Source organism: Sciurus carolinensis, chromosome 1, assembly GCF_902686445.1.
Source record: "Sciurus carolinensis chromosome 1, mSciCar1.2, whole genome shotgun sequence".
In the NCBI taxonomy this organism is placed as follows: Eukaryota; Metazoa; Chordata; class Mammalia; order Rodentia; family Sciuridae; genus Sciurus; species Sciurus carolinensis.
In genome coordinates, this window is record NC_062213.1 from 196,416,369 (window position 1) to 196,442,419 (window position 26,051).

Consider the following 26,051-nt stretch of genomic DNA (forward strand, 5'->3'; position numbering starts at 1 on the left):
GCTGGCCCCAGGCCAGAGGCCCTTCCGCAGACCAACGCTCTAGCCGCCCAGCTGCACCAGCCCCAGCCCTGGACACGGACAAGTCCCACGTCCGTGTCCCCCTCCCTCAGCGCTAAGCCCAGAGCCACGTCCTCCGCAGAGCAAGGCCTCCTGGTGCTGCTTGTCAAAGTCCCTTTGCAGGTGCCCTTCCCTTCCCACAGCGGGGGAGGTCGAGACCGTCCCACTGACAGGTGATGCCCGAGTCCCAGGGCTTAGCACAGCCGGCCCTCCCTGGGGCCAAGGGCTTTTCGGGGACCCGAGACTCTTGTGCTCAACCCGGAAAAACCAGGCACCATGGGGGGAGGGGGCACCCCGAGAGGGAGGTGGCCAGGACCCAGAGGCAGGGCTCCCACCTCAGTCTGCGGCCGGCCCCTTCCCCTCCACTCCTCTTCCTTCCCCAGTGGCAAACACCAGGAAGATGGGCACAGCTGCTCGGCCTGGCACTGCCAGGAGGAGGGTGGCAGGCAGGTGAGGGCGCACCACGGCAGGTCCTCCGACCCACAGTCCCTGGGACGCTCCCCTCTCAGGCCCCCTTGGTACCCGAATTAAGACAGCTGTGGGTGTGTGGAGGGGATAAAAACCGGAAATGGGGGAAGACTTCAACCCCCGGTGGAGGCTGGGGTGCTCCCTCCCCTCGCTGCTCCTGGGTCCCAGGAAAGTCCTAGAAGTGAGGATCTCTTATCGAGGGCCTAGTCTGCACACGGTATTGTCCTGGCACCCAAGGCAGGTGGACAAAAACAGAATAAAGTGCAGTTAACCAGCAGGTGCCACTCGCCTGTCATCCCAGTGACTCTGGAGGCTGAGGCAGGAGGATCGCAGGTTCAAAGCCAGCCTCAGCAACCTATCGAGGCCCTAAGCAACTAAGGGGTTTTCTCCAAATAAAAATGAAAAAGGGTTGGGGTGTGGCTCAGCGGTTAAACACCCCTGGGTTCAATCCCCGGTACCAAAAAAAAGTGCACTTCATTGGTCCTTGTCCTCAAAGAAATTACCAATTGGGAACAGAAGAAACAGAAAGAGTCACCAGAACTGGGCGTCTGTGTGCACACATACACGTACACACACGTACATACATGCACACACATACACGTGTGTGCACACACAGACACACACACTCCCCAGCGGAGTGCAGGGAATTCTGGACTCTTCCCTCGCTGGGCCAGCCTGACCACAGCACCCGCTGCCTTCACACTGATAATTTAGGAAGGACGCGCCCCAGACCGCGCCCTGCCCATCAGCACGGTCAGGTCTCCCACCACGCGCCTGGGGCCAGGCTTCCACCAGGCCACCTCCCCTCCACTCTGAGCTGACCAGCTCTGGCCAGCCCAGGCGAAGCCACCTTGCAGCCTGGGCTAGGATGGAGTTCCGGCCTCAGCCACCGACACACAGCCGGAAAACGGGACCACAGCTCAGGAGCCAGCCTGCCTGGAGGCACGGCCCAGCGGGGCCTGAGGAAGGTGCTCCTGTTCTCACCCATAACGCAGGGCCAGAGGTCCCTGTGTTCATGTGAAACACGCAGGGGCGATGACATGCTTAGTCCCTACTCAGCCCCTGGCGCATGCCGGCAAGCGTCCAAGGACAGGGGCTGTTATCATGAGGATGGACCGGGAGGGACAGCGGCCTGGAACCCCATCCCCTCCTCCAGCAAGGCTCACCCTGAGGTCCCTCGAAGCCACAGCGGGCTGTCTCAGCAACATATGGCGGCAGGGCCCTGCCGGGGAGGGGCGGGGAGGCGGGGCGCGGGCGGGGGCGGGCCGAGGAGAGGAAGGGTGTATTTCAGAAAAAAGAAAAACCCACACAAAACCAACAGAATTCCAGCCGATTCTTCCTGTGGCTGCAGCTGTACATTAATGCAGGCGGAGCGGGCCGCGCTCTGGCTGCAGAAAGAACCCGCTGCAGTTCCTTTTAACAAGCCGTTGTCTGGCTTGATCTTGTCACTCTGAAGAGGGCCATTGAGAGGTATTCATGCGTCGGCCCTGGGGGGACAAAAGGGCCCAGTATATATACTGACTGCTCAGTTGCCTGCAGGCCTTGGGCCCTTTGTCTGACCTCCCCTTAATAAACTTTTGGGGAGAGTTCATCAATCCACTTCAATAGCTGATGTTCTCATTTTCAGAGAGAGGAGAGAAAGCAGAAGGCTTTTTTTTTTTTAAGGGGGCATTCTCAATAAGAGGGGGAAGGGGAGAGAGAGAGAAAGAGCCAGGGGCTGTAGACACCCCACTTTAAAGGGAAAAGGACGCACCACAAATCCTAAAAGGGAACCCAGACAAAACCGCTATTCATCGGGTCCCTGAATTCTGCCTCCATTTACGCGCCCCTGGGCCTTCTGGAGCCTGGGCCTCGGTGCAACCAGCTCACCGCTCTGGAGGCTCCGGCAGAGGGGATGCTCCGAGGGGGAAAGCCAGGCACCCAGAGCCCGCGGTGGGAACCTTCCCCCAGCTTCTCCTGTTAGATCACAGATTTCTTCCACTCAGGCTCTTCTTTAAAACGGGAGGTGGCTCTTTATGCAGGTTACGGGGTAGCGAGTGATTCTTCTCCAGGTAGCTTTTCCCCACCTACTTTTAGTTTTCTGGGGGCCAGGGATCAAACTCAGGGCCTTCATGCTAGGCAAGTGCTCCACCCCTGAGCCACATCCCCAGCCCGGCTCCAGTTGCCCGCTTCCTTTTTCAGTACTGGGGGTTGAACCTCAGGGTGCCCCACCGTTAAGCTACACCCTCGGTTCTGTTTAGTTTTTTTATTTTGAGACAGGGTCTTGCTAAACTGCTGAGGTTGGTCTCCAACTTGGAATCCTCCTGCCTCAGCCTCCCAAGTAGCTGGGATTACAGATGTGCACCACTGCACCCAGCCCCCAGTGTTTCCTTTTTAAAAGGAGACTTTTTCTAAGACCCCCCTAGGGCCTTCCGCCTTGGGCTGCACTGGGGTGTCAATGCCCAGCCCCTCTCCCTCCTCACCCCCCTTAACTTGGCGTGGGGTTGTAAGAAGGTTTCCCCTCTAAATACTCCTTGCCAAAGCCGTGGAATCTGAACATATGCCCCAAATTCCCTGAATGCCAAGGTGACCGGGTGGGAGTGGGTCGTGGGAGGGACCATAAAGAAAGGCTATTCCTAATACTCCAACAGGTCAGAGAACACACTCGTTTCCATGATTCCGTGAACTCACTTCTCACCACAAATCTATTTTTTTAACTCAACGTTTTATTTTACTTGGGGAAACTGAGACTCAGAGACATCAAACTCAAGTCTTACCAGATCCAAATTTCGAAAATCTAAACTAAGCTGACTCTTAAACAGCAGGTCCCCAAGGTCGCACTCCTAAATGCACCAGGCATCGCAGGTAAACAGCTTTCCATGCGCTTGGGACCCGGCAAGATGGGCCTCTCAGTATAACACCCAAACCGAGCCACAAAAAAGAGAAGACATGAGTGGTCTCAGAGAGCCAGGCGGCCAAAGCCAAATTCACACTGCAGTCACCTCCAGGGCCCGTGCCTCGCCCCAGCCTAGCTGCCCTGGTGAGAGGCAGGCGGGAGGGAAGCGGGAGAAGGATCCAGAGCGTCCTGCCCTGCCAAGCCTCGGAGACGGGTCTCCCTGGGCCTGGTTCAGCGCACGCCCTGACACGCACGCACGCGCACACACACCCTCTCCGGTCTCCCCAGTGGCCCGAGTTCAATGTTTTACAGGCCTAATGAGTGTTGACAAGTTTAATGAGTTTGTTTTAAAGAGGGGAGGGGGAGTCTGGTCAAGTTGAGATTTCCGAGTCAAATGAATTAGTGGAGGCCGCCAGACTTCTCTGACAGGCCTGGAAGCCCTTCGCGAGGACGGGAGCCTGGAGCCACCGACCCGGCTCCCCTCCATGAGAGCTGGGCCCCACGCCAGACACCGGGGACTCCAGGGACCTCCAAGCATCCCTCCGCTGCCTGGTTCCCCACCGGAGCCCCTCTCTTGGTCCTGCCGCCAGCTCCCTGCCAGCCCACCCCCCAGGGCCCCCCTCTGCCGGACTCTCCTCCCCCACTGAGTCCCCAATGAGAAATTTGATTCAAACCCAGTTTGGCACTTGTTTGCATATTGATTGCGTGGTAATTAAGTGGCTTCATCTGCGGAGGGGACTCGCCACCTGCATTTCTCAGCTCTGCAGTCACAGGCTGGGACCGGCCACAGCCCTTGTTACTGACCGTGGCAACTGGAGTCCAGGGAGACCCGCTTCTGGCTGCTAGAAGGTGGTTCCATGGGCTCCCACGGACACCACACTCTATTTTCTTGCAGTGAATGAGGAGAAAAATTGAGAAGGAGTTTGCAGAAACCCCGACCAGCTCCAGACAAACAGCAGGGTTAAAATGAAGAATCCTCAAGCCCAGATTAAAGGAAGACGTGTGGCTCTGGCCCAGGAGCGCATGTCACCTGGCATTATAGGCATGTGCCAAGCAAGACTTATTCTCCCCTTGATCAGCCCCTCCCAAGCCACCTGGGATTGACATGTCCTGGACCCAAAGCCAGGGAGGCTCAGATTCCAACGCCTCTCCTGCCTCACTCTAGCCCGGCGATCCCGGGCAAGGGACTTCCCTTACCCAGCCTCGGTTTCCTCATCTGCACAACAGGGTTACTAAAACCTGTGTGTTCCCAAGGTTGCAGGGATCAAGGGACCAGGGCCAGGCTCATGGTGAATCCCGTTTGCTGTATGGAGCTGACCACTCCAGATGGAAGTTCTCTCTCTCTCTCTTTCTCTCTCTCCCCGCCCCCCCTTGGTGCTGGAGATAGTACCCAGGCTCTTGCTCCACCCTGAGCTACACCCCCAGTCCCACCTCTCATTATCACAGTCTCTTCCAGGTCACTCCTATTTTGGCTGCTTCTCCTCCACTAGCCCAGGTAGCAGGTGACCATTCCCCAGTGGCACCTGCCACTCACAGGAGGAGGCTAGAGTGGAGGTTTGGGAAGGAGGCTGGTCCTGCCTCCGAAGCTTCCTTTTGCTTGATCACTTGGGGTTTTGTCCTCCGATGTGGAGAACTGAGCTGGAGCAGACACAGCACGGGCGGGTCCGTACCCAGCTGGGATTCGGGGCCCCAGCTCCGTCCCCCAGCCGTGACTACGGATTGGCCTCTTCCCCCTGGGAGGGGGCGCCCTGCCCACTCCCACTGCGGCGCTGCTGGTGCCGATTCCCCGGGACTCGGTCCTGCTGGGGGCCAGCGCGACGGCGTGGGGGAGGGGCGGGTCCCGAGTCAGGCCGCCGGCACCGCCCCTCGGGCCGCCCCTCCCGCGCGGGGCTCGGCGGCAGCTCCCACTTCCTAGGTCTCGCCATTGTTCGGCGGCAGCCAGCTGCGGGCGTTAATCTTTGGCGTATTTGCAAAGCGGAGAAAGAAAGGCCCTCGTGCGACGGGGCTGGGCCGGGGGCTGACACGCCAGAGTGAGGAGGGGGCGCGCATGTGACCGCGCACACGTCCGCCAGGCCCCGTGACGACAGCGGCGGCACCGCACGCTGACATTTAAACCTTTTGTTGTCCCTGAAACCTTCCCTGGGGAGCAAGGAAAGGGGCCGGACTCTGAAGGCAGCCTTGGTTTTCCTTCGGGCTCAGTCATTTAGGAGCTAGATGGCTTCCCGGCTGCCACCAGTCCCCGAAGCCTCAGTTGCCTATCTGTGAAATGGGGGCAGATTCTTTCAGAGCCATGACCAACCACCGACCTGCGTCCTGATGTATCAGAATCGACCAAGTCACACGAGTGCAGGTCCCTTGTTCTGCAGCAACACGTCCAGATACCCCCGCAGGACAGTCCACACCTCGCACCTCTGCACACCTCAACCCCGTCCAGCAGTAGCCACGGCCACTTAGGACAGTCACAAGGAGATTCGCGCAGAGAGCCAGCAGGCTCTGGGACATCACCTGCCAGCCTGCTCCCAGGCCAGCAGGCTCCTCAGTGATTCCAGAAGCAAGCCCCAAACCAATGACCGGGACCCCATTAGGGAAAGGAATCAGCAAAGGCTCCCAATGATCTTCCCTGAAACATAAGCTTTTTCCCTGGAGGGGACAGGGAAGCCACCTCCAGGGACACAGGACCCTGTGAGTTGGCAGAGAGTATTCCAAAGTCAGATGCCTCCCAAGAGCCAGAGTCACCTGGATTCGACTCCCAGGTCCACCCCTTCCTGGCTGTGGCAACCAGGAGTGAGCCTCACTAGGCAACCGAGTGAGCCTCTCTGAACTCTGCTTCCATCTGCAAAATGGGGCTCGGGACACCCAGGGGCCAGGGCACGGAGCACACACAGAGCCCCTTCCTGATGCATGGCAAGAGGCAGGCAGGCGGACAGCACCAGTTTCCAGCAACACTGTCCTGCCCGGAGGTGACCAAAGGGCCGTGGCCACTCTCCGTGACTCAGTTTCCGTCTCTATAAGTGGGCTTCTCAGCAATCCCTCCTTCAGGGCTTCTGGAGATTGACAGCTTCATCCCTGTCGAGTGGGTAACCCAGGCTTGGCCACAGGCGGCTCTCAGCTGGCTTTTGTCCTAAGTGGTGGACGTTTTCCATAAATGGCTGCTGCCACTTTCCTACCCTCCAAGCCTCAAGTCAGATAGCTCTTCCTCCAGGCAGGCCTCCCTGATAGCTAGCACCACCGCCGCCAGTCGCTTCCTGCTTCCTGCTTCCTGTCACGGTTCTGCCATGTGTGTTCTCCGAACCCCTGTCCACCTTCCGGAAGTGTTCTCCTCAGGTCGTCTGCCTTCCCCAGTGTGGGAGCCCTGTGCAGCCAACCACGCTGTGCTCCCAGCCCTTGGGCTGGTAACCTGCACACAGTAGGTGCTCAATACATGTTGCTGTGGGAAGAAAATGCTAGTTCTAACTCCATCTTCCTGGGCCGAGGGGGTGGGGCGGGGAGGGTGACAGCTGAGGTTACAGGTGGGGGCGGCCAGCCCCGCAGCACACCCCCTTCCCCCTCCGGAATGTGAGTCCCAGGCTACTGGCCAGAGGGCCCAGCCTTGCTGCTGCCCCAGGTCCTCTCGCCGCCTCCTGCCCGAGGCCGTGAGCCTTGATGTGTTTACCTGGGTGTTAATCCCCACAATCCCCGGCCTGACCCGAGAGCCGGCCTCCATTCTTGTCCTGGGTCTAATTAAGTGCCTGAATGCCATTTCCCCTTTCAAACCAGGCCGCTTTCCTGGGAGGCAGGCAGGTAAAGCCCAGCCTGCTGCTTTGAAGCCCAGGAGGCCGGAAGCCCAAGCAGGTGCACAGGGAGGAGGGGAGGCGCTGGGCAGCCTGGAGGGAGGGGGGCGGCGGGAGGCGGGGGCCTGGGAGGACAGACACCTGTGAATCTTCTGACGCAGGATGCTTGACCTTTTGGGAGGCCCTGAGCTCTGGGAGATTCAGGAAGAACTAAGGATCCCCCTCAGGGACAGGTGCACATATGCAGAAACATATCCCGACCGGGACTTCAGTCCTGGGTTTGTGGTCACCCCTTAAAGCACCTATGGCCCCGGGGAAGCCGATGTGATGCTTTGCTTTACGCGTGCATCTAGATCTGCATCAGGGGCACAGAGACGAACATACACATTTGGCAGCTGTGCCCCCAAACTCGGCAAGGTCATTGCCGAGAAGAGAGATGAAGCCTTACATTTTAATTTGATATTCTTTCATATTATTTGGAATTTCGCCAGCACATATTACTTTGCCACAAACCTTTCCAGAGCACAGGCGGGGAAAATCTATGCATCTATATTTTTGAGTCCCCTGATGAAAGAGTGTGCACCCGAGTTGGGAAATTCTCCCCTTCCAGACCCTTATGGACGGTCCTCCCCACACTCGTTACTCTCTGGCCTCTGCCTCGTTATCGTCACGAACTGCCTGCGTCCTGGCATCCTTTCTGTGGATGAACTCATTTGTCACTTTTGATCAAGTCCCATTGGCTGGATGGAAAAACTAAGGCCGAGAGCAAGAACTTGACCCGCTCCCAGGAGCCACGGCAGGGGTAGTGCAGGGAGTCACCGGTTCAGAATCCGGGGTGCCTTTCAGCACAGCTGAGTGCCGAGGACAGCGGGACAGGGCGGAGGAGGTCTGGCCTGGTACCCTGGCAGCTCAGACTCTCAACAGGGGCAAGTGACAGTAATAAGAGGTGAAGGACCCAGTGACTCTGGAGGAGCGTTCACTCAGGGTACCTGGGCTAACCACCTGGAGGTGGGTCCCTGCGCTAACCCTGCTTTTAAACTGCTGTGCAACAGGTAATAAATTCCTTCCCCTCTCCCGGCCGCAGTTTCTCCATCTGGAAAACAAGGTGGTCATCAAATGACCTGGGCCACTTACACAAATGCCACTGCACTCAGATGTCCCAAATCCAGAAAGTGTCCAGGTGCTTACATTTTACAAAAGCAACCAGATGGCTCCAGGACACCCCATGGCTCAAGGGTCTTTCCAGCTCCCAAATTCTGCATTTAAATCCTCCTTCCAGCACCATCCCAGGACAGCACTGCAACCCGGCCATGCAACCCATCGCGTCTCCCCACCCCAGTGAAGCACAGAGAGGGTAACTGCCTCCCCTGGTCACACAGCAAGCTAGGCAGAGACTCAAAGGTCAATGGCAGGGTCTGGAGACCAGTCCTGCCTGTTGTAGCAAAGCGACCTGGACCTGCCCGCCGGGAGAGAAAGTTCCCTAATCAGGGGAATAGAAGAGGAGGAGAATCATTTGTCACCAGATAAGCAATATCACCTTATCTCTGAAGACCAATAACCACAGCCTGGGGCTCTGATTCCAGGTGGGTGTAAACAGCTTCCCGTCCTCCTCCCCAGTGGCCTGGATGGGAGGGTCCTTGCTCCTCCAGCACAGCGCCCGCCTCCCCAAGTTTCCTCTAAATGGTTTTGACTTCTTCCTCTGCCAGGCTAGCAGAGCAAGGAGCACCCCGAAGCTTCTGCCCAGAACCCCAGTCTCCACGCAAGAGTTTGGAAGCCCAGGCTGATCCTGCCTTGCTATTGTTCAGACAAAGGGACCAAGAACCTGAGGAAAAAAGGGGGCGCATCCAGAATCCCACAGCAGTCAGTGTTCGCCCAGGGCCTCCCCTGCCTGGGCCACGGCACAGGGACCTGCTCAGCGCGATCTGGGCCGTTTGCCCTGAAGCTCCGGTTTCCTTACTGTTCTCAGGGTGTGAACAGACCTTTCAGGGTCAAGTCTGGGGTGTGGCCTATCAAGTCCAAGATCCCAGCAGGTGCTCACGGGGGTGTGGGGGTGCCGGCCTGGGACTCAGGATCCAGGGTTCATGAAGAATGGGAGCGGGTGCTGGGGACAGCAGCTGTCCAAGGTCTGGCAGGAGGAGCTGGTCCCCTTCAGCCCCCTTAGGTAAAGGTACCGGGATCCAGCAGACCCTTTTAAGAGAGCCTCCTCCCTCTGCTTCCCGGGGCTGACTCTGTGCCTTGGTTTTCCCTTCTGTGAAATGGGACCACAAGGCAGAGGGACTGCAGGGGGGGTCAGGCCTCACCGCACCCATGCCAGGGGACACCACCAGCTTACCCTGCACCTCTCCCAGGGCCACCATGGACGGCCCTGGTGACCCTGCCCTGCCTGGGCTCATTCCTGTCACACCCTCAGGATCCACTTTTTCCTCTAGACCCTGTTCCAGTCTGACTCCACCCCCTGGGATCCCAGGCTGGTCACGGGCTCTGCAACCCTGAGCGCCCACAAGAGGGAGAGGCGACTGGGGCGAGGCTCCTTCCCCCTCTCCATCGCCCGCGCGCCTGAGCTCATCCTCCGCACCCTCGCCCCGCTGCTCCTGGGTCTCAGCACCAAGCTTCACACCTTCCAGAACATTCTCTGCTGAAAGCCTTCCATTGTTCCCCACTGCCCTGTAAGTCCTAACTCCTTAACTGGCCCCTCGATGAGTCTACAACTTGAACTCTGGGGGCTCCTTCCCAGCACAGCCTGCCCAAGCGAGGGGCTTCACAAATAGCTGTGAGTGACCAGAGGGAGGGTCTCAGGTCTGCAAAGCCTCCCCGTCCTCGTCTGGGCCTACGCAATGGGAGCCAGTCCGGTGGGCTGGGGGCTGTGTCATGGCCTCACCTACCTCCTTCACACCTGGAAGAATTCTGACCACATCTGACAGTGTCTGTTGGGCCCCAAGAACTGGCTCTGTCTGCCTTCCTACCTTTGAGATGGCCATCCATAGGCCCATTTTGCAGAAGAGGACACTGAGGGTCTCAGAGTACCCCACTTAAAGTTACCCAGATCTCTCAGGCTCCAGCACCCTTCTCTTTCTCCTTCACCGCCCCCCCCCCACCTTCAGAAATTTGCTTTACAGCATCTCAGAGGAGAGGCTGCGCCAGGGTCAAACACCTCTGATCACTGATGGGCAGGTGGCCACAGCTGGGGTGGCTTTGCCAGACCTCTGTAACCCACTTCCTGGGCTCACGAAGGAGGAAGAGAAGGCCTGAGGGGCAGTCTGGTGCCCTAGTCACGCAGTACTTAGCAGTGACTCTGCTTCGGTGGCTTTACCCACCCCCCTGCCTCCAAAACCACCGACTCTAGGCGACAGGGGCGCACGCCCAGCTCCCTTGGCCCCTCCCTCCGCGGCCCAGGCCCCCAGCCGGGCCAGGCCAACCCGGTGGAGCTGGGGTTTGTTGTGGTTTCTGTGCGTCCCGCGGTGTCGCCGCCGCCCCGCCCCCGCGCCGCCGGCCCCCGGCCCCCGCGTGCGGGCTCTTGACTTCATCCCCTAAGTCAACAGCGGGCGCGGGCGGGCCGCTCCCCCCGCGCCGCCGCCCCCCGGTCTTCTTCTCGGAATAATGGGGGCTCTTTGTGGCCTAATCAGCCTCCTGAGGGGCCGGGCGGCCGGGAGCGCTTCCCCCGCGGCCGTCGGTGGAAATGAAAGCGGGATTAGGCCGGGGCCTGGCCCACACCGTAGGAAAGCGCCACCAGGCATTCGCCCCTTCAAAGCCCCTTTCGGGTTTGGTTACTTTATTTCTAAAGTTGTTTGTATTTCTAAAGTGGCCATTGAGGCGCGAGCGGGGACGCGCGAGGGGGCGGCGGGGAGGAGGCCCCGCCCTCGGGCCTCCCTCTGCAGCCTCCACCCGCAGGCCTGTCCGCGACAGCTGGCCCGGGAGGCCCCAGGGCTCTCATTCCCACTACTCGGATAGGGAAACTGAGGCTCGGGCACTGGGGGTAATGGAGGCAAGATTCCACGCAAGAGGCTGGGCCCCGGGTTCAAACCCACCGCCCAGCTCCAAAGGAATAACCGGGGTCTTTGGGGAGGGGGGGACGCAAAGGGCCTTTTGCAGCAGTGTCCCTGGTCCTGTGCTTCTCTGAGAGTTCCAACTGAACCTCTTGGTGTCCTCGGAACAGAAGGCAATAGGGAGCCCATTTATGAAAGAGAGTTCCAGACTCTTTTTCCTGGAGTGCACTCAAGCACCTCCAACAAACCCCCCAAATGCCCGGATTCTGCAGATTCTGCACTAATTCAGTCTTCCCCTGTCGCCCAAGTGGGAGCAGCGGACACCTTGAATTTTGGCATCTGCGGCAGCAGGAGCCAGAGAGGAAGGGGGACTGGCCCGCGGGGGTGGGGGAGGTCAAAAAGCAGAAGAAAAGGGTTTCTTCCCGCTGCGCCCCTTCCCCGCCCACCTCCATTGGAATTTCTTTTTTCTGCTGGATTTCTGGCCCCTCGGAAGGGCAAATCCGAGCTCAAGAAGCCCAGCAGAGGAGGAAAAGCGAAGGATGAGGGCGCAGGAGGGGGGCCTTAATGCCAAGCGGACAGGGCTAAAGTGAGTGGCCAGGCAGACCTGCCAGAGCGGGGTCCCCGGTTCCAGGAGAGCCTGTCCACAGAGGTGCTTCCGAAGGTCTGGGCGGGGAACCAGGAGGCCACGGAAACAAAACTAGGCGAACTCCAGCTTAAATCCACTCCCCTGTCTACGCAGCCCAGATAAATCCGTGTGGACTTTAAAAAAGTTTCCAGGGACACAGAAGGCCTGATCCCAGCCTGAGTGTCCACAAAGGCACACACGCCACACCACCCACATACACCCCGCGGTGTCTCCCAAATGTTGCTCTCTCCAACCAAGGTCCGATTCGAACCCGAAGCCACAGCGATGGCTCTCCACCTGTCACCCTCTTAGGACCACGGAGAAGACCCGGCAGAACGGCAGCCTGCCCACTCAGCAGCAGCTCTGCAGGGGCTGGATCCCAGGGATTGCACCCCAGAAAGTTCAGGGTGGAGTTTTCCAAGCTAATTCTTGCCCTACCGCCCCGCCCCTCTTCGGTCTGCCCCAGAGCCTTTTTGATCTCTGGTCTTTTTGCAAAGTCAGACAAAGAGCGCAGTAAAGGCATGAGGCTTGGGAGGCCAGCTGAGCCAGGGCTTCTGGTCTCTCCCTGGGACCTGCAGCTCTGCTAGACAGAGTCTGGCGGTGCCTCTGGCTTGGGGCTGCCCACCTAATTCAGCTCCAGCGCCAAACACACCCTACTGTTGTGCTTGCTCCCAAACCTGAACCAACACACACACACACACAGACACACTCAGGCAGCCTGGAAAGGAAGCAGGCACCCAGGGAGATCCAGGTAAACTCAAAAGGAACACACGCACGGAAATACATGTTTATTTGTGGGCTTACTGTCTCCACCAACTGACTCAGAACTTCCTGAGGACAGAAATCTGGGCGCTTAATACAATGTCTGGCACCTAGTAGGTGCTCAACAAAATCTTTAGAATGAATGAAGTGATTCACATATATTCACCTCCAGAAGGAAATTTTCTTTCTCTTCTCTCTTTTGGACAAAAGGGGAGAGAGCATGTATGCTCATCAAATGTCTCAGAAAGGATCCTTTCAACCACCAAATGGAGAGGGGCGGGGGTGGAACTGGATGCCTATTTTGGAAAGGGGAGGAAGCAGCACCGCCATAGTGTGGACTCCCAGCCCGCACCCATCTCCATGGGGACTGGACTCCGGGAATCAGAAATTCCCAGAGAACACTGGAGGCCTGGAGAACCAGGCAGCTGTGGGTTCAGAACTGAGGTGTGGCCTCAAGAAGCCCAGGGACCTCTTTATAGTGTATGCAAAATTCTGGCCCCATGGATGTGTGTGAAGGGCGGAGTTTGTTTTCCTTTTTTAGGCGGTTACCCGATTCCCAAGGGACTGCAGAATCCCACCCCCCCCACACACCCCCCAGGACAAAAACCTTCTCTTAGCCTAGTTTTCTGTTCAGGGGAGGAAACAGACCCAGAGAGGCTGAGTGAAAAATTACCACGTGAGTGAGTGGGGGCAGATGGACAGTACCCCCTCACGAACTGTGCACTTGGTTCCTGCGGGGTCCCTTGGGGGCCCTCCAGCCCCGACACCCGGGTTTAGACGAAGACCGGGAGTATAGACGGTCCAACAAGGGAATCGAACACTCAACCGCCGGTAGCCGGACCCGGAGCAGCACGAGTGGGCTGGGGTGTCGCCTCGCCCTTACCCGCGCGCAGCCTGGGAGCGGGGACAGTGGCCTGAGCACCGCCCCTTCTCAAAGCCGAGAACTTAGAAGGGGCGGTTGCTACACCGGAAGGCGGCGAGCCTCCCTCTCCCGGCAGCGAAACCCGGGCTGGCGTGTTTATTTAGCGACGCTCTGAATGAGGGTCCCCGCCCCCTGGCTCAGCGTCCGACACCGCCAGGCGCGCGGGCGGCCCTGCCGGGCGCCCGGCTCCCCGTCGGCCTCCCGCCCGCCCCGCCGGCCCAGCGCGCCCGCCTCTAATTAAGCGGCGGGATGGCAGCGAGCCGCCGGGCCGCGCTGTAATATGATGAACTGCCTTTGTGCCGGTGTCACCGAAAGCGCTTCTGATAAGGAGAAGCGGCGGAGGATCAAAAGGGCGGCCCGGCTCCCGCCTCCCGCCTTCCCCGCCGCTCGCCCTCTCCGCCCGCGCGCTCCTGCGGCTCCGCTCCACGGCCCTGTCTCTCCCGATCCGCCAGGCCCCGGGCCAGCCTTTCGGTGACTCCGCGTCCCTTTGTCTTCCTTGCCGTCGCGCAGCGCCTCCGGGCCCCTGGCCTCGCCGAGTCCTCGAGCAGAGCTCGGGGCACGTTCTCCTCTCGCGCGCCCGGCGCTCGCTGGGGTCTCTGCTGACGCGCGTCCTCTCGGACATTCCATCCCACCCCGGTGGCCCCCTGTCTCCACCGCCTCTTCCCACCCCTCCCTCGGTCTGCGCCCGGGCTCAAGCCCAGCGCTGCGCTAGGGTCCCGGCGGCCAAGTCACTGAGGGGTCCCTCCACTGACCCGCAGACGCGGGGACCCGGGTCGCCGCATTGCAGCAGGCATGCAGAGCCCGGCCGCGGCCTCCCGGCGCCTTACGACGCACCCTGACTCAGCTTAGCTGCCGAAAGCGCCAGGAATGCCACCGCGGGCTTCGGAGCTGGGTTGGGGCACACGCGACTTCCCCTCACCCCTCGCAGGCTGCAGTGGCGGGTGGAGGATTTTCCGCTCCCCAGGGGCTGCAGTTGCATCTGCGGCCCACCCCGCTTTGCACCCGTCCCCACACCCCTTCCTTTGGCCCCCACCTCCCCTTTGCCCTCGACCCCTCTCTTCCTCCTCAAGCCCCTCCCCTCCGCAGGCTAGGAGTCCCCCTGCGCTTTCTCCGGACCCCTTCCCGGCCTCACCTCTCCCCCACCCCACTTTGTTTGAAGTTTTGGAGAGATCTATCTATTAATGGCGAAGTTTCCCCCTTAGGTCACCGTTCTGCCTTGATTCGATTTGGAAAGGCGAGTTCCCTCCCTCCCCTGCCCGACCCCAGTGGGGCCAATCCCTCCAGAGCAGGTCAGAAAGTGCTGACCCCATTTCCACCTTTTCCTCTTTCAGCCGGAGTGGGGGGGAGGGGGAGGGGGAGAAGCAGAGCGAAGGGCCAGGACTGCAGAACCTGAGGGGCACCCCACCTTCTAGAATCTCTCACCCCGTCCTCGACTCCGCTTCCTAATTACCCCATTAGTCTAGAGTGGGAGGGAAGAAGAGCTACTTTTCTGGAATTCCTGGAATGTGCTCCCCCTTAGTCACGGCCTTCAAGGCCCTAGAGCCCCTGAAGGACCTTCCTTTTGGGGTCTCCCCCCTGTGCAGGAACGCTTCCCTAGCCAGGCATTGTCCCTTCTGCGGGATGAATCGTGTCCGGCTTAGACCAGGCGCTTCCAGGGCCAAAGCCAGGACTTGGTCCATTTCATGTTTCTATCCTCAGATACCCTTCCGGGGACTATAAAACGAAGCCTCTGTCGACTTTGTTGATAGTGATAAAATAAAGCTAAACAGGAACTCCAAAGAGGTCACCTGCAAGGAAATTTCATTTGCTCAGCCCCCATCTCTCTATTAAAAATACGTTTTACATAATATTATTTTTTTAGAGTGTGTGACAACTATCATTTTCAGAAAAACATTCCTTAAGGAAAGAAAAAAAGGCCCAAATAATCACCTTACTGCTTTAAGTCTACTGTTATATATGCTTTTAAATCCCTCCATGTAAATTCCACTGAAAATTTGGAAAGCTGCGAAGGGGAGGGGGCGGCCAGGGTGGGGGAGGTTAATCCGGGTTTAACGCCGCGATGCAGTCTTAGGACCGGGGTTAGCCTGATTGCGTTATCTCGTCCCAACATTTGAGACGCCCATATTTTACCCAGCCAAATAGCTCGGAGAGCAGCGCAGATGGCTGCCGTGGTCGCGCCTCAGGAAAATGTGTTATTAATATCTAAATAACTTCCCAATACTGTCTGGTAAATCTCCCTTCCACCATTCCAAATGATGAATTCGTTTGAAGTCTTCCCCCAGCCTCATCTTTTCAATGTCTCTCTCCTCTCTTCTTAGCCAGGCTTATTTCAAACTGGTAAATATCTAATTCCTTTAACTGCTGCGCCGTGCACACGAGTCTTTTAGGTACAAACGCCTTGAAACAGCCGGTGTGTGGCGGTGCGTGCCCCGAGGTGAACACAAAGCCCGCGCGCCCTCGCGGCGGGGGACCCGCTCCTTCCGACGCGCCTGCCATCGGAGACGGGGGCTGCGCCCGAGCCTCCCCCGGGGAGCCGAGCCCCTCTCCTGGCGCGCCCGGGGGACCCTCTCCGGGTTCCCCGTGGAGTGCGAAGGGCACCCCCCAGCACAGCGCCTCGGCGGCCCGCAGACCCGCCGCCCCCTCGCGGTCCCCCGACGGCTTCCCCGCACTCGGGGGCGGATAATTACGCGCCGCTCGCCTGTTCGCCCTTGTTTAAAGTTTGTTTTCTAAACGTCTTCTATTAGATTATGCTCGTTCGTTCCCCCTCCAAGCTTATCTCCTCTGTCTCTTCTCCCCTTGCCCGTCACACTCGATTTAGGCGCGAGTTTATCTGGCGCACAGTTTGCCGACTTTGTTTATTTACCGCGGGTTCTGGGGCTGCGCGCGCGAGCGCCAGTGTTCGCCTTTGTAATAGTTATCTCCGCGCCGTTGTTCTTCGCTAGTCGCAGCTCCCTCCCGCCCCCTCTCCTCCGGTTGGGGGGATGGAGGGAAGAAAAGGGGGAGCCTTGTCGGCCCAGTGTGGGCTCGCCCCTCGCCGGGGGCCCCCTCCCCCGGGACGCGCCGCGCTGCGCAGCCCTCCCGCTCCACCCCCGCCCCGGCCGCCGGGCCTCCCGGGCCCCCTCCCTCTTTCCCTCTGGCCTCGGAATATCCACCGCCGAGCGCAGCCTAAAGCCGGGGAATTGCCTGACACCCTCCCATCTTCCTCGGAGCCCCCATTATGCGAAGCTGATCCCACTCTGAACAGCTTCAAATCCCGCCTGGACTCTGTTTGATTAGATTGCCAACCCGGGGTAATCCTTTGATTTGGTGGAGTGTCAATTACCTTTCTCTAAACACACATTTACAGAGGAGAGAACTTGTTGGTTTAAATCAATGCAGATTGTTTCTTGATAAATGGACGCTCTGCGGCCCCTCCCTCGCCCCCTCTTCCGAGGCCCGGCTCCCTCCCGGACCCCTCCCTCTCAGCGTCTTCACCTACACCCTCAACAATGTCCCTTCCAGGTGTGAAGCCCAGGAGGGGGGGAGTGTGGGCTATGGGGAGCCGTGCCCCCCTTCCCCTATTCATTCGCTCCCCCGGAGCCTAATTAAATTTGGCAGGTCCTTGTACACACAATCAAAACAGCTTCCTCCACTGTAGCAAACCACCGAAAACCGCATTAGCGCGATCGCTGCTGCCAAATTAAATTGTTTCCCACCTCCCTTTACAAGTGTCTAAAACCCACACTCCGGCTCTCCCCTCCTTCCCCATCTTCTACCGACCCTTCGCACTCCGCACCTGTACGTTTACTGCCTTAAAAAGAAATTAAGGAGAAAGGCCAAGAAAACCAAATCTGGCCTCCATCCCTCCCCGAGACCCCCCCAACCCTCCCACGATGATCTTTCAGACCCAGAAAATCTGCAAATTCTCCTAGGGGACTCTTGACTTCCAGAGTGTTTTTCTGGCCACAGGAGAACAACTCCTGGAACTTTCTTCAGTGTTTCATGATCATTGTAACCTCATTGGGCTTGGGGTCCAGGAGACTAAAGTGGAGCCTGGTGTCCAATCTGGTCAACTGCAGCTTCAACTTGTGCCCGGACAGATGCCCAGGCTTTAGGGTTGCCGTGGGTTTCTGTTGCTATTGTTGTGTACATTACTGCCGATTCCTTCGCCCGGACCCAGCTCCTAAGACAGGCAAGCCCCTATGCAAGTTCCTCACTAGAATCTCTCCAGCCCAGATTCTAGGATCTTTTTTTCTGCCTCTTTGCTCCTCAGACCTTCTTCCTGTTGGCTCCCTGGCCTGCCTACCCCCTGATCCTTGGAGAAAGGGGTGTAGAGGATCGAGCCTACGTGGATGGGGGCAGGGAGGAGGTAGGGTACAGGTGAGCAGATCTGGGCCGGAGCACCTACCGGCAGTGGTCTGAGAATTCACACAAGCAACAATCCTAATAACTCAGTCTTAACAAGGATGAGAGCAAAAAGGAAAAAAAAAAAAAAAAAAAAAAACACGAGCAGTCTCATGAATATCAGCCCAAGGGGAGCAGGAGTGAGCCGTTCAGAGATGAAAGTGCACAGAAATAAAAGCTCAATTTAATCTGCTTTAAAACCCTTCAACTTAACGTTTGTGCTTCAAACTCTGAGAGTGAGGACTGATTGCGGATAAATAGTTTCTTACCATGCCTGGAAGCTATTACACCCCTCTCCAACACAGTTTCCTATTCAACAGCCCCAGTTTTCATTACCAGCTCTAATAAGTCTTAACATTATTAAATGCCAAGCGGACGATAGGGAAAAACGGACTCAGGGAGGGATCTCTCTTTAGCGCTTAAAGAAGAGAGCTCTTAAACCCCTTCTTTGGCGGCTCCCTGCCACGAGAGGGGCAACCCCCGGAGAAAGCATTTGTCAAGACCAAGAAGCCAAAAAACAAAGTTGTGGGTGTGCACCCCTCCCCCTGCTCTGCCCGTGGGGCCTCTCTGCCTCTCCTGCTCTGGACAGCTGGGGTAGAGGCTGGTTTTTTTTTTTGTGTTTTTTTTGTTTTTTTTTTTTTTCCCCCACCTTTAACTTGGCCATGACACTGATGTCCAGGGTCTGGGAAGGAGGTGAGGGGTTCATCAGGATGCCTGCTGACCACCCCACACTCGAACAGGAAACCGATACAATTTGTCCAGAGATGGATAGATAGCGGCCTCTCCTCTGCTCCATCAAAAACCCATGGACACCGTGTAGGTCACCCTGCACACCGGTAGAACCCACTGGCACAGATACAAGCGCCAGGGCATTTGGACCCCAAGGGGGGTGGATGAACAGTGACATGGAGAGAGATGCAGAGGCTCGGGGACCATCCAGCACATCACAGCGTCTCCCGCGCCCATCATCACTCAAACACTGAGGGCTTTCTGGACGCAGGCCCGCCCCATGAGGTCATCCGCTTGGGCAGCTCCTCAGAGAGGCCGCACCTGTGTCTTCAGCCTCCCCATCTGGAGCCACCAGGCTGCTCTTTTGACCCCTGGAGACTCAGAGTTTCCTGGCTTTTCTAGCGGGAAAACCTCTCTCCAGCGAAGTGGCCTGCTCACTGGTTTCATAAGCCCAGACCAGCTCTGGAAGTCCCCAGATTCCCTGGGGTCCAAGGAACCCCATGGTTCCCCTCCTCTCTCTTTCCCCTTTCCTTTCTTTTTCCTTCTCTCTCAGAGAAAATTTACCTATTTGTACTTCCTCACAGACTGAATTGGAAATACCCCAGACACACAGACAGACCCCGCCCCTGAAGTCTTTCCAGATAAATCCAGACCCCCCCCTCCACTTCTCCCTGGGATGACTCTCAGAGAAGTGTCAGGGGTGGAATATTTGGGAAAGACCATTCCCCAGACCCCCACTCCTGTAAAAAGGACCAAATAGTCTTTCCGAAAGGAACTAAAGTAAGCACGGGGTCCCACCCCCCGCAGGGGGCCCAGGGGTCTGGGGCGGGGGTCCTGTCAAGCCAGGGGCTACTTAGAGTGCAGGGCTGCCTTCTCCGGCAGATCCAGGCCCCTCGGCAGCCCCGGCGCAGCGGGGTGCCGCGCTCAGCTCGCTCCCTTTCTTCCCTCGCCCTTTGTCCCGGGCGGGACTGCCGCTCCACTCGGGGCCCTGAATGTCAATAGCCCGCCCCTGCCCGGCACAGAGAACTCTCACACGGGGCTGCCCGCCCCCCAATCCTTCCCCCTCGGCCTGGGCCGGTGGGGGCTGGGCCTCCCTCGCTGGGAGTTGTCTTTGGAAGCGGGCTTTGTCTGTGAAGTTCATCTTCAAGGTTGGGAGGGACAACGAAGAACTGGAGGGAGACCTGGGCCTGGAACGCCCGGAAGGCTCCGAGAGGGGCGCCCGGGAGAAACCTGTGGAAGGAGACGCCACAAAACTGCTCGCCCACTTTTCCCAAAGGCTGGTTTCGCAGGTTCCTCCGACCACTGTCTTTCCGATTCTCTGCCTGCGACTCCCTGCGTGTGTTTGGGGGCCCCTTCTTCCCCCAGATCAGTCTTTGTGGCTCTGGGTCTTCCATTTCCACTTCTCCCTCCGCCCCTCATGCACACAGACCGAGTCTCCCGGAGGACTGCGAGGGAGGGGGCGCCGGGCAGTCTGTCCCTTCCTCCTCGGAAACTTCTCCCTTCAGTAACAAAAGCACAATCCCCTTCCCCGGGCGTGCAGGCGCTTGAAAGAGAAAACGCCTTCCTCGGATCGCAGGGTAACGCTGGGCGCTGTGCAGACTCCAGCCCGCGCCCAAGTCTTGCCAAGGTGGGGAGAGGGTGTGCGTCGCCTGAATGCCCCCGCCCGGGAGGACATCTGGGAACTTGGCCTCAACTCCCCGCCCCACCCGCGAACGCCGGAGAGGAAAGCACCCTTGCGCCCGCCACTGTGCCTTGGCGACGCAGGCTGAGTCAGGCGGCCGCCCTCGCTAATTTTTATTGATTGCAGCGGTCAGTCAACTGTCAGGCGGGGTTTCAAGGGACCGTTTAGAGACGTGTGCGGGTCTGGTTAACAAATTCATTTAGAGATCCGCGGGCCAGCTCCTCCTTCCTCGCCCCTCCCCGCCTTCCCCAAGTTTCCTATAAATAATTGATCAACACCGGGACTAGCAGCCCAAACACCGGCCCCGGAGGACGCACGGACCGACCAGGGCAGACCCCGCGCGCAGGGGCTGCACAGTCGCGGCGCACGGCGCTCCGCGGCGCACGGCGCTCCTGGCCGCAGCCCGGTGCCTGGAGACGCAGAGGAGATGCGGGATCTGCCCCCCGCCCGGCCCGGGGACGCACGGAGGGGGCGCTCTCCGCACAGCCTGAAAGGCCCGGGCTGCCAACTGCCCTCGAGTTTTCCCCCACGAGTTGTGACCGCGGTACCGGGGCAGCGGGAGCGAGCCACGAGGCCACACGAGGAGCGTGGGAAAATGTGGCTCCGTTGTCGCGGAGCCCTGGCGGTTTCCTACCTTTGTCGCCCAGAATGCCATCGATACTGTGTTTGGCCTTCTTCTCGCCATCGTCCTCCTTCTTGTCCCCTTCGTCCTCCTCCTCTTTCTTCCCGAACTTGATTCTGAGCACGCGGCTAATCGAACTCACTAAACCTCAGAAATTCAAAGGCCAAAGAGGGAGTATAAGTTGTTGGGGCAAAAGAGGCTGCGGGGCCTGACCTGGAAGAAGTCGGGGACCCCCTCACTCACACACCCCTCCGGAAGGCAGTTAGCATTTGCACCCACTCAAAGAACCACCCACTTAGGGACCCTTGCCACACCTGAGGCAACCACTGGGTGCCTTCCCATACACATCCCACCCTACTGCACACCCTGGATGCACTCTAGTCCACACCCACTGCCAGAGGGCCTCCGGGAAGTGTCCCCAACCCCTGCTGCTGCCTTGCCCAGGTTCAGGTGTGTCCTGGCCCTGCATGCCTGAATGCACATGGACACACACACACACACACACACACACACACACCTACTTTCCCTGTTATGATGGTTTGGGGCCTCTGAATGTGGGACTCACTGGTGGTTGGTGGTAGCAACAGAATGGAAATGATTTGGGGAAAGGAGTCCAGGAAAGACCTTGGACATCAACCCTCCTGGGGTAGGTCTCTCCTCTGGGCCACTTCCAGAAAGGGAGCTCCTCTGGGTTAACTTCTGGCCCTCTCTCCCTTCCTCCCTCCCTCCCCACCTGCCTGCCTGCCTTTCCTTCTCCTTCCTCGCTTTCTTCCTTCCCTCTCTTCTCTCCTAACTTTCTCCTCTGCTCATCTCCTTTCTGTCGGGCTCCTGATTGCTCTCCTCTGCCTTCTTGCTCCCTCTTGCTCCCAACTCTGCTCCAAGGTCCCTGGGAACCATCACTCCCTGCTCTTTCTCTCCTCGTCCCCATGCACGACTGAGGGCAAGGTCTACCGGCTCAGCTGCCTTCTCACCTGAGGGCACGGTGCTGCGATCACAGTGCCCGTCCTTCAGCAGCCGGTCCCGGATCTCCCAGCTGAACATGCCCGGGTTTTCCCTCTTGTACTCCTCGATCTTTTTCTCCACATCCGGAGTCGCCACCTGCTTCAGAGGTGGAGGTGGGAGAGCAGGAGTGGACAGATGGGGTGGGGGAAGGGAGAGACTTTTAATACCAACCTCCCAAGAGCCCCAGGCCAGGCTGGTGGCTTTGGTCACCATGTTCCCCTTCAAAGACTGGCTCTATTCTTTCAAGAAATTAGTTCCTGGCTCCCAGAATGGCAGCTGGGGCGGGGGGCAGGGAGAGGTAATAGAACAGAACCTAATTAGGACCCCCAGGACCTCCCCTCACCATCTCAGAAAGACTGAGAGATGTCCCCTGGTTTGGGGTGCCAGCAGAGACTTGGGTCAGTTGCAGGGACAGTCCAGAGATAGCTTATTAGCCTCAAAGTCTGGGACAATCTAGACCACAGTTATTCCCACTCCCGAGAAATGCAAATAATGGGGAAATAATGGGGACTTGGCTGGGGGCTGGGGACACTCTCCCACCATACTTCCCAGGGGAAGCACAGAGGCTGCTGGATGTCACACTTGAGTACTGCGAGGGGTGGCAGCCAGGGTCCCGGGCCATGGGAAGGCCGGCTGCCAGCCTCTGTGGCACAGACACTCACTCTGGGCTTGCTGCCGCCGATGGCCCCAGGCCTGATGGACCCGGTCTCCTGGTAGCGGCAGAGAATCTTGGAGACACAGCCATGGGAGACGCGCAGCTGGCGGGAGATGACACAGGGCCGGATGCCGTGATGGGCCATCTCCACAATCTTGTGGCGGATGTGGTTAGGCAGGGGGCGCCCGTTGATGAAGACCCCACCAAGCTGATTGACTCGGCCTTGGCCAAGCGGGGTGGACACTGGAGAAGGAGGGGAGATGAGCACACAGAGACCCGGGTGAGGACAGGGAGGAGCCGAGCCCGACCGCACTCCCGGAAGGACGCAGGGTTGCTTGCGCCCCAAGACCCCTGACCCGGGATCCCCTCACATTCAGAGCTGCTCGGGTGATCTGGAGGTGGGGAAAGAGCTGTCATGAAGCTGAGGGAGGACCTGCAGGGATGGAGGCAGGGGTCATGACTGCAAGTGCCTCCATAACGCTGTGTCCCCCACACACTCCAGCCTCGCCGAAGGGAATGAGACACACCTGGCCAGTTTGACTGCCCCTGAGGAGCTGAGAGAGGCAGAGGGACTGCAGAGGAATAAGCATGGTGGCTCTCTAGGGATCTCTGGGGCAATGGCTCTCTGTCCCCCAGGCCATGGCTTGGGTCACTGGTCTGCCTTCCTCTCAGAGAGGCCAGTAACTGATGAGCTGTGGCCATCAGATCAGTTCTGTGCTCCCAGGAGTCATGACTGAGCCAGTTTATTGGCGGTTAGAAGGGTTGGTTGATGACCAGCATTTACTGCTGGGCAGCAACCTGCCCTACCCCTGGCTGAGCAGCCCAGGGGCTATGACACAGTGCGGTAGGTTCTGGCTCCAGAGGCACCTGGCTGTCCCTTGGGGGATTCCCTTGTTTGGGGACACCCGCCACTGCCAGCAAAAGCCAGAATATCCCGCTTGGTCTCAGAAACCCATGAACTGTTCCTGCAGACTCTGCCTGAACACAGATGGGCCACAGTCCCAAGGGTGCGGGTGACTTTGGGAACCAGAGAGGCAGACACCCCCCGTGTGTTCTGGAGAAGGAGAACGGCAGGCACGGGTCGCCTTAATGCAAAGTCTACACGATTTTCTCACAGAAGGTTGGGGGACACCCGGTGCACTAATCCGGCCTCGATCCCCCCAATTTGGGGACTCGGCGGCTGCGGAGATCTGGAAGATTAGAACGATTTCACAGCCGCCGGAGTGGAGGGAGCTGACGGTATAATTGGAAGGGAGGGGGCGAGGAGAGGCCCGGCTGCAGGGCTGTTCCTACCGCCCCCTCCCTCACTCTCCCGGGCCCCCCACCTCTCTTTGTAAAAGTAGGTGTCTGAAGCCACCCTCGGATTTAATCAGAAATCGTGCGTCGCCAAGTCAGAGTCACTCGGTCTCCGTGGCGGGATATGCCATTAGCGCTGGAGAGCTCTCGAGCGCCCAACTTTATATTCAAGAGCCTCTTTAGCGACCGGCACTCGGCTCTTCTCAGTATTCTGCGTCATGTTGGGCAAATATTGTTCTAATCCGCCGCGCGTCCGCGGCAGCCTGTTTTACTTGCATTCGCTACAGCAGAGTGCCGCGGCAAATCCCCGGGCTGGCGCGCCCTCCCGCCTGCGTGGCTGCTCGCGCGCACTTGATCACGGAGCCGCTCTCTTCGCCTCGGTCTAATTCAGGGCCCCGGCGCCTTCTCTCTGCCCGAGGGGCCCCCCTCCCCAGATCGCAGGCTGCCCGCTCGCCCACCCGCTCCCTGCCTGCTCTCCCTTCCTCACGCACAAGGGGCTCATACAATCACAGGAAGAGTGATTAAAAAATAAAAGTCGCCCGTGCTTCTAACGACTTCCCTAAGACACCCTGGGCTGCCCACCCCCAGGAGCCAAATGATCCCCCAGTGACAGGTTGAAGCTCTTCCTTAGTTTAAAAAGGACAGAACAAAAAATGCGGGGAAGGGCCTCCGCCGGGCGCCCCCAGCCCTTTCTCAGCCGGGAGCCCGGTCGCCGCCCATCCTCTCGGCTCTCCCCGGCTGCTGGATGGAGTCGGGAAGGGCACGTTGGAAATAAGCACTTTGCCCCGGGCCGCGCATGGCCGCGCCGGCTCGCTGTCTTGAGGTTCTCTCCCGGGAGATTTGCAGAGTTCGGAAGCCCGAGTGAAAAGTTTTGGGGAGAAAACAGCGTTACTATTTATGAGCTCAAATTAATTGGTTGGCAGGCCCCAAAGCAGGAGGGCCGAAGAGTTGCTTTGGAAGAAGCGGAGAGCCTCCGCGGGGACACCAAGTACCGCACGTTGTTGGTATTTCGGAATAAAAGGGATTGGAAGACCGTCCCGGTAGCGGAAGGGACAATTGAAACGAGAGTAGAAAACCGGGGCCGGCGGCGCCGAGAGCTGGAAAACTCCCGGGCAAGCAGTGTCCGAAGAGTGGCAAGCGGGCAGCAAGCTCTGCAGTCCCCGGAGCCCCGGGAGTTACAAGGGGCTGAGATCCACCGGGAGTCCCACCCTGCGGGTAAAGGCCAGCCGTCCGCGACCCTGTGAAGCCAGGCCGCGGGTCAGTGAGACCCACGCAGAAACCGACAAGTGTCAGCCCCCGAAACTTCCTGGGTCCCGCGCCCCGACTTGAACCCAGACGGGGAGCGGAGCCCCTGCTCCTGCCCGCGCCGCCGCCACCCCCAGGAGACTGCCACCTCCAAGGAGCTTGAGTTGCGGGCAGAGGAGGCAGGCCAGGCAAGCCCGGGCGCTCTTACCTTCCAGAGGGAAGCCGGTGCGGGGATAGTTCTGCCCCGGAGCGGGTCGCATCATCCTGGGTACCGCGCCGGGAAGGGCCGCCATTCTTGCGCACGCCGGGGACGAATCCAGAGTCGGCAAAAATCGCTTCCCGTCCGCTCCCTTTACCCCTGCTGCGATCTTTCTTCCCTCCTCCTCCTCCTCCTTTTTTTAACCTCTTCCTCCTCCCTCCGCACGCTCCCCACCCCGCCCCCCACCCCGCTGCAGCCCGCCGCGTCCCGAAGCTGGGGAGGGGGGCGCGGTGGGGGCGGAGGCTGGGGAGGAAGGTGGCGACGAGGAAGTTCAAACAAACAAACACTCCAACCCCAAGTCCGCCTCCGCCGGCGAGGCTCGGCCAGAAGTTGTGCGCGCCGCCGATGCGCCAGGCAGAACTGGGCGACCAGGCCCGGCGGCGGAGGGGACTGGGGGACGCGGCCGGATCCCGGGCCCCGGCCTCTGGCTGGCCAGCGACCGGCTCTTGCGCTCGGGGGCCAAAGTTCCTGAGCCCAGAGGCTGCAGAGTGGATTTCTCTTCCTATTTATTTATATAGTTCTGCTCTCCCCGGCTCCCTCCCTCCTCCCCGCGCCTTTCTCCACCCCCTGCGCACGGGCTCCCTCGCGCTCCGGTCCCCGGGAAGACTTGAGGAGAGAGCTAGCGCCCCCCGGGTCTCGGGGCTTGAGGGGAGGCGACCGGGAGTGACGGGGTCGGGGACTAGAAGAGGAAAAGCGAGGGGGCGCGAGTGATCAGCT

General features: G+C 59.0%; 1 protein-coding gene across 2 annotated transcripts in view; it reads right to left on the reverse strand.

The window, feature by feature from the left end:
- The window catches only part of Pax7 (paired box 7), an 88,291-nt gene extending 62,923 nt beyond the window's left edge, over positions 1–25,368 (reverse strand). The window contains exons 1-4 of one of the 2 annotated variants that reach the window (XM_047516487.1): positions 25,284–25,368; positions 22,542–22,777; positions 21,849–21,978; positions 20,890–21,018 (exon numbers count right to left, since the gene is read on the reverse strand). In XM_047516487.1, the coding sequence (XP_047372443.1) occupies positions 20,890–21,018; positions 21,849–21,978; positions 22,542–22,777; positions 25,284–25,368 (580 nt within the window). Of the gene's footprint in view, positions 1–20,889; positions 21,025–21,848; positions 21,979–22,541; positions 22,778–25,283 lie in introns of both variants that reach the window. The other variant, XM_047516483.1, reaches the window with a different exon arrangement.
- Between the last annotated feature and the right edge of the window lie 683 nt (positions 25,369–26,051).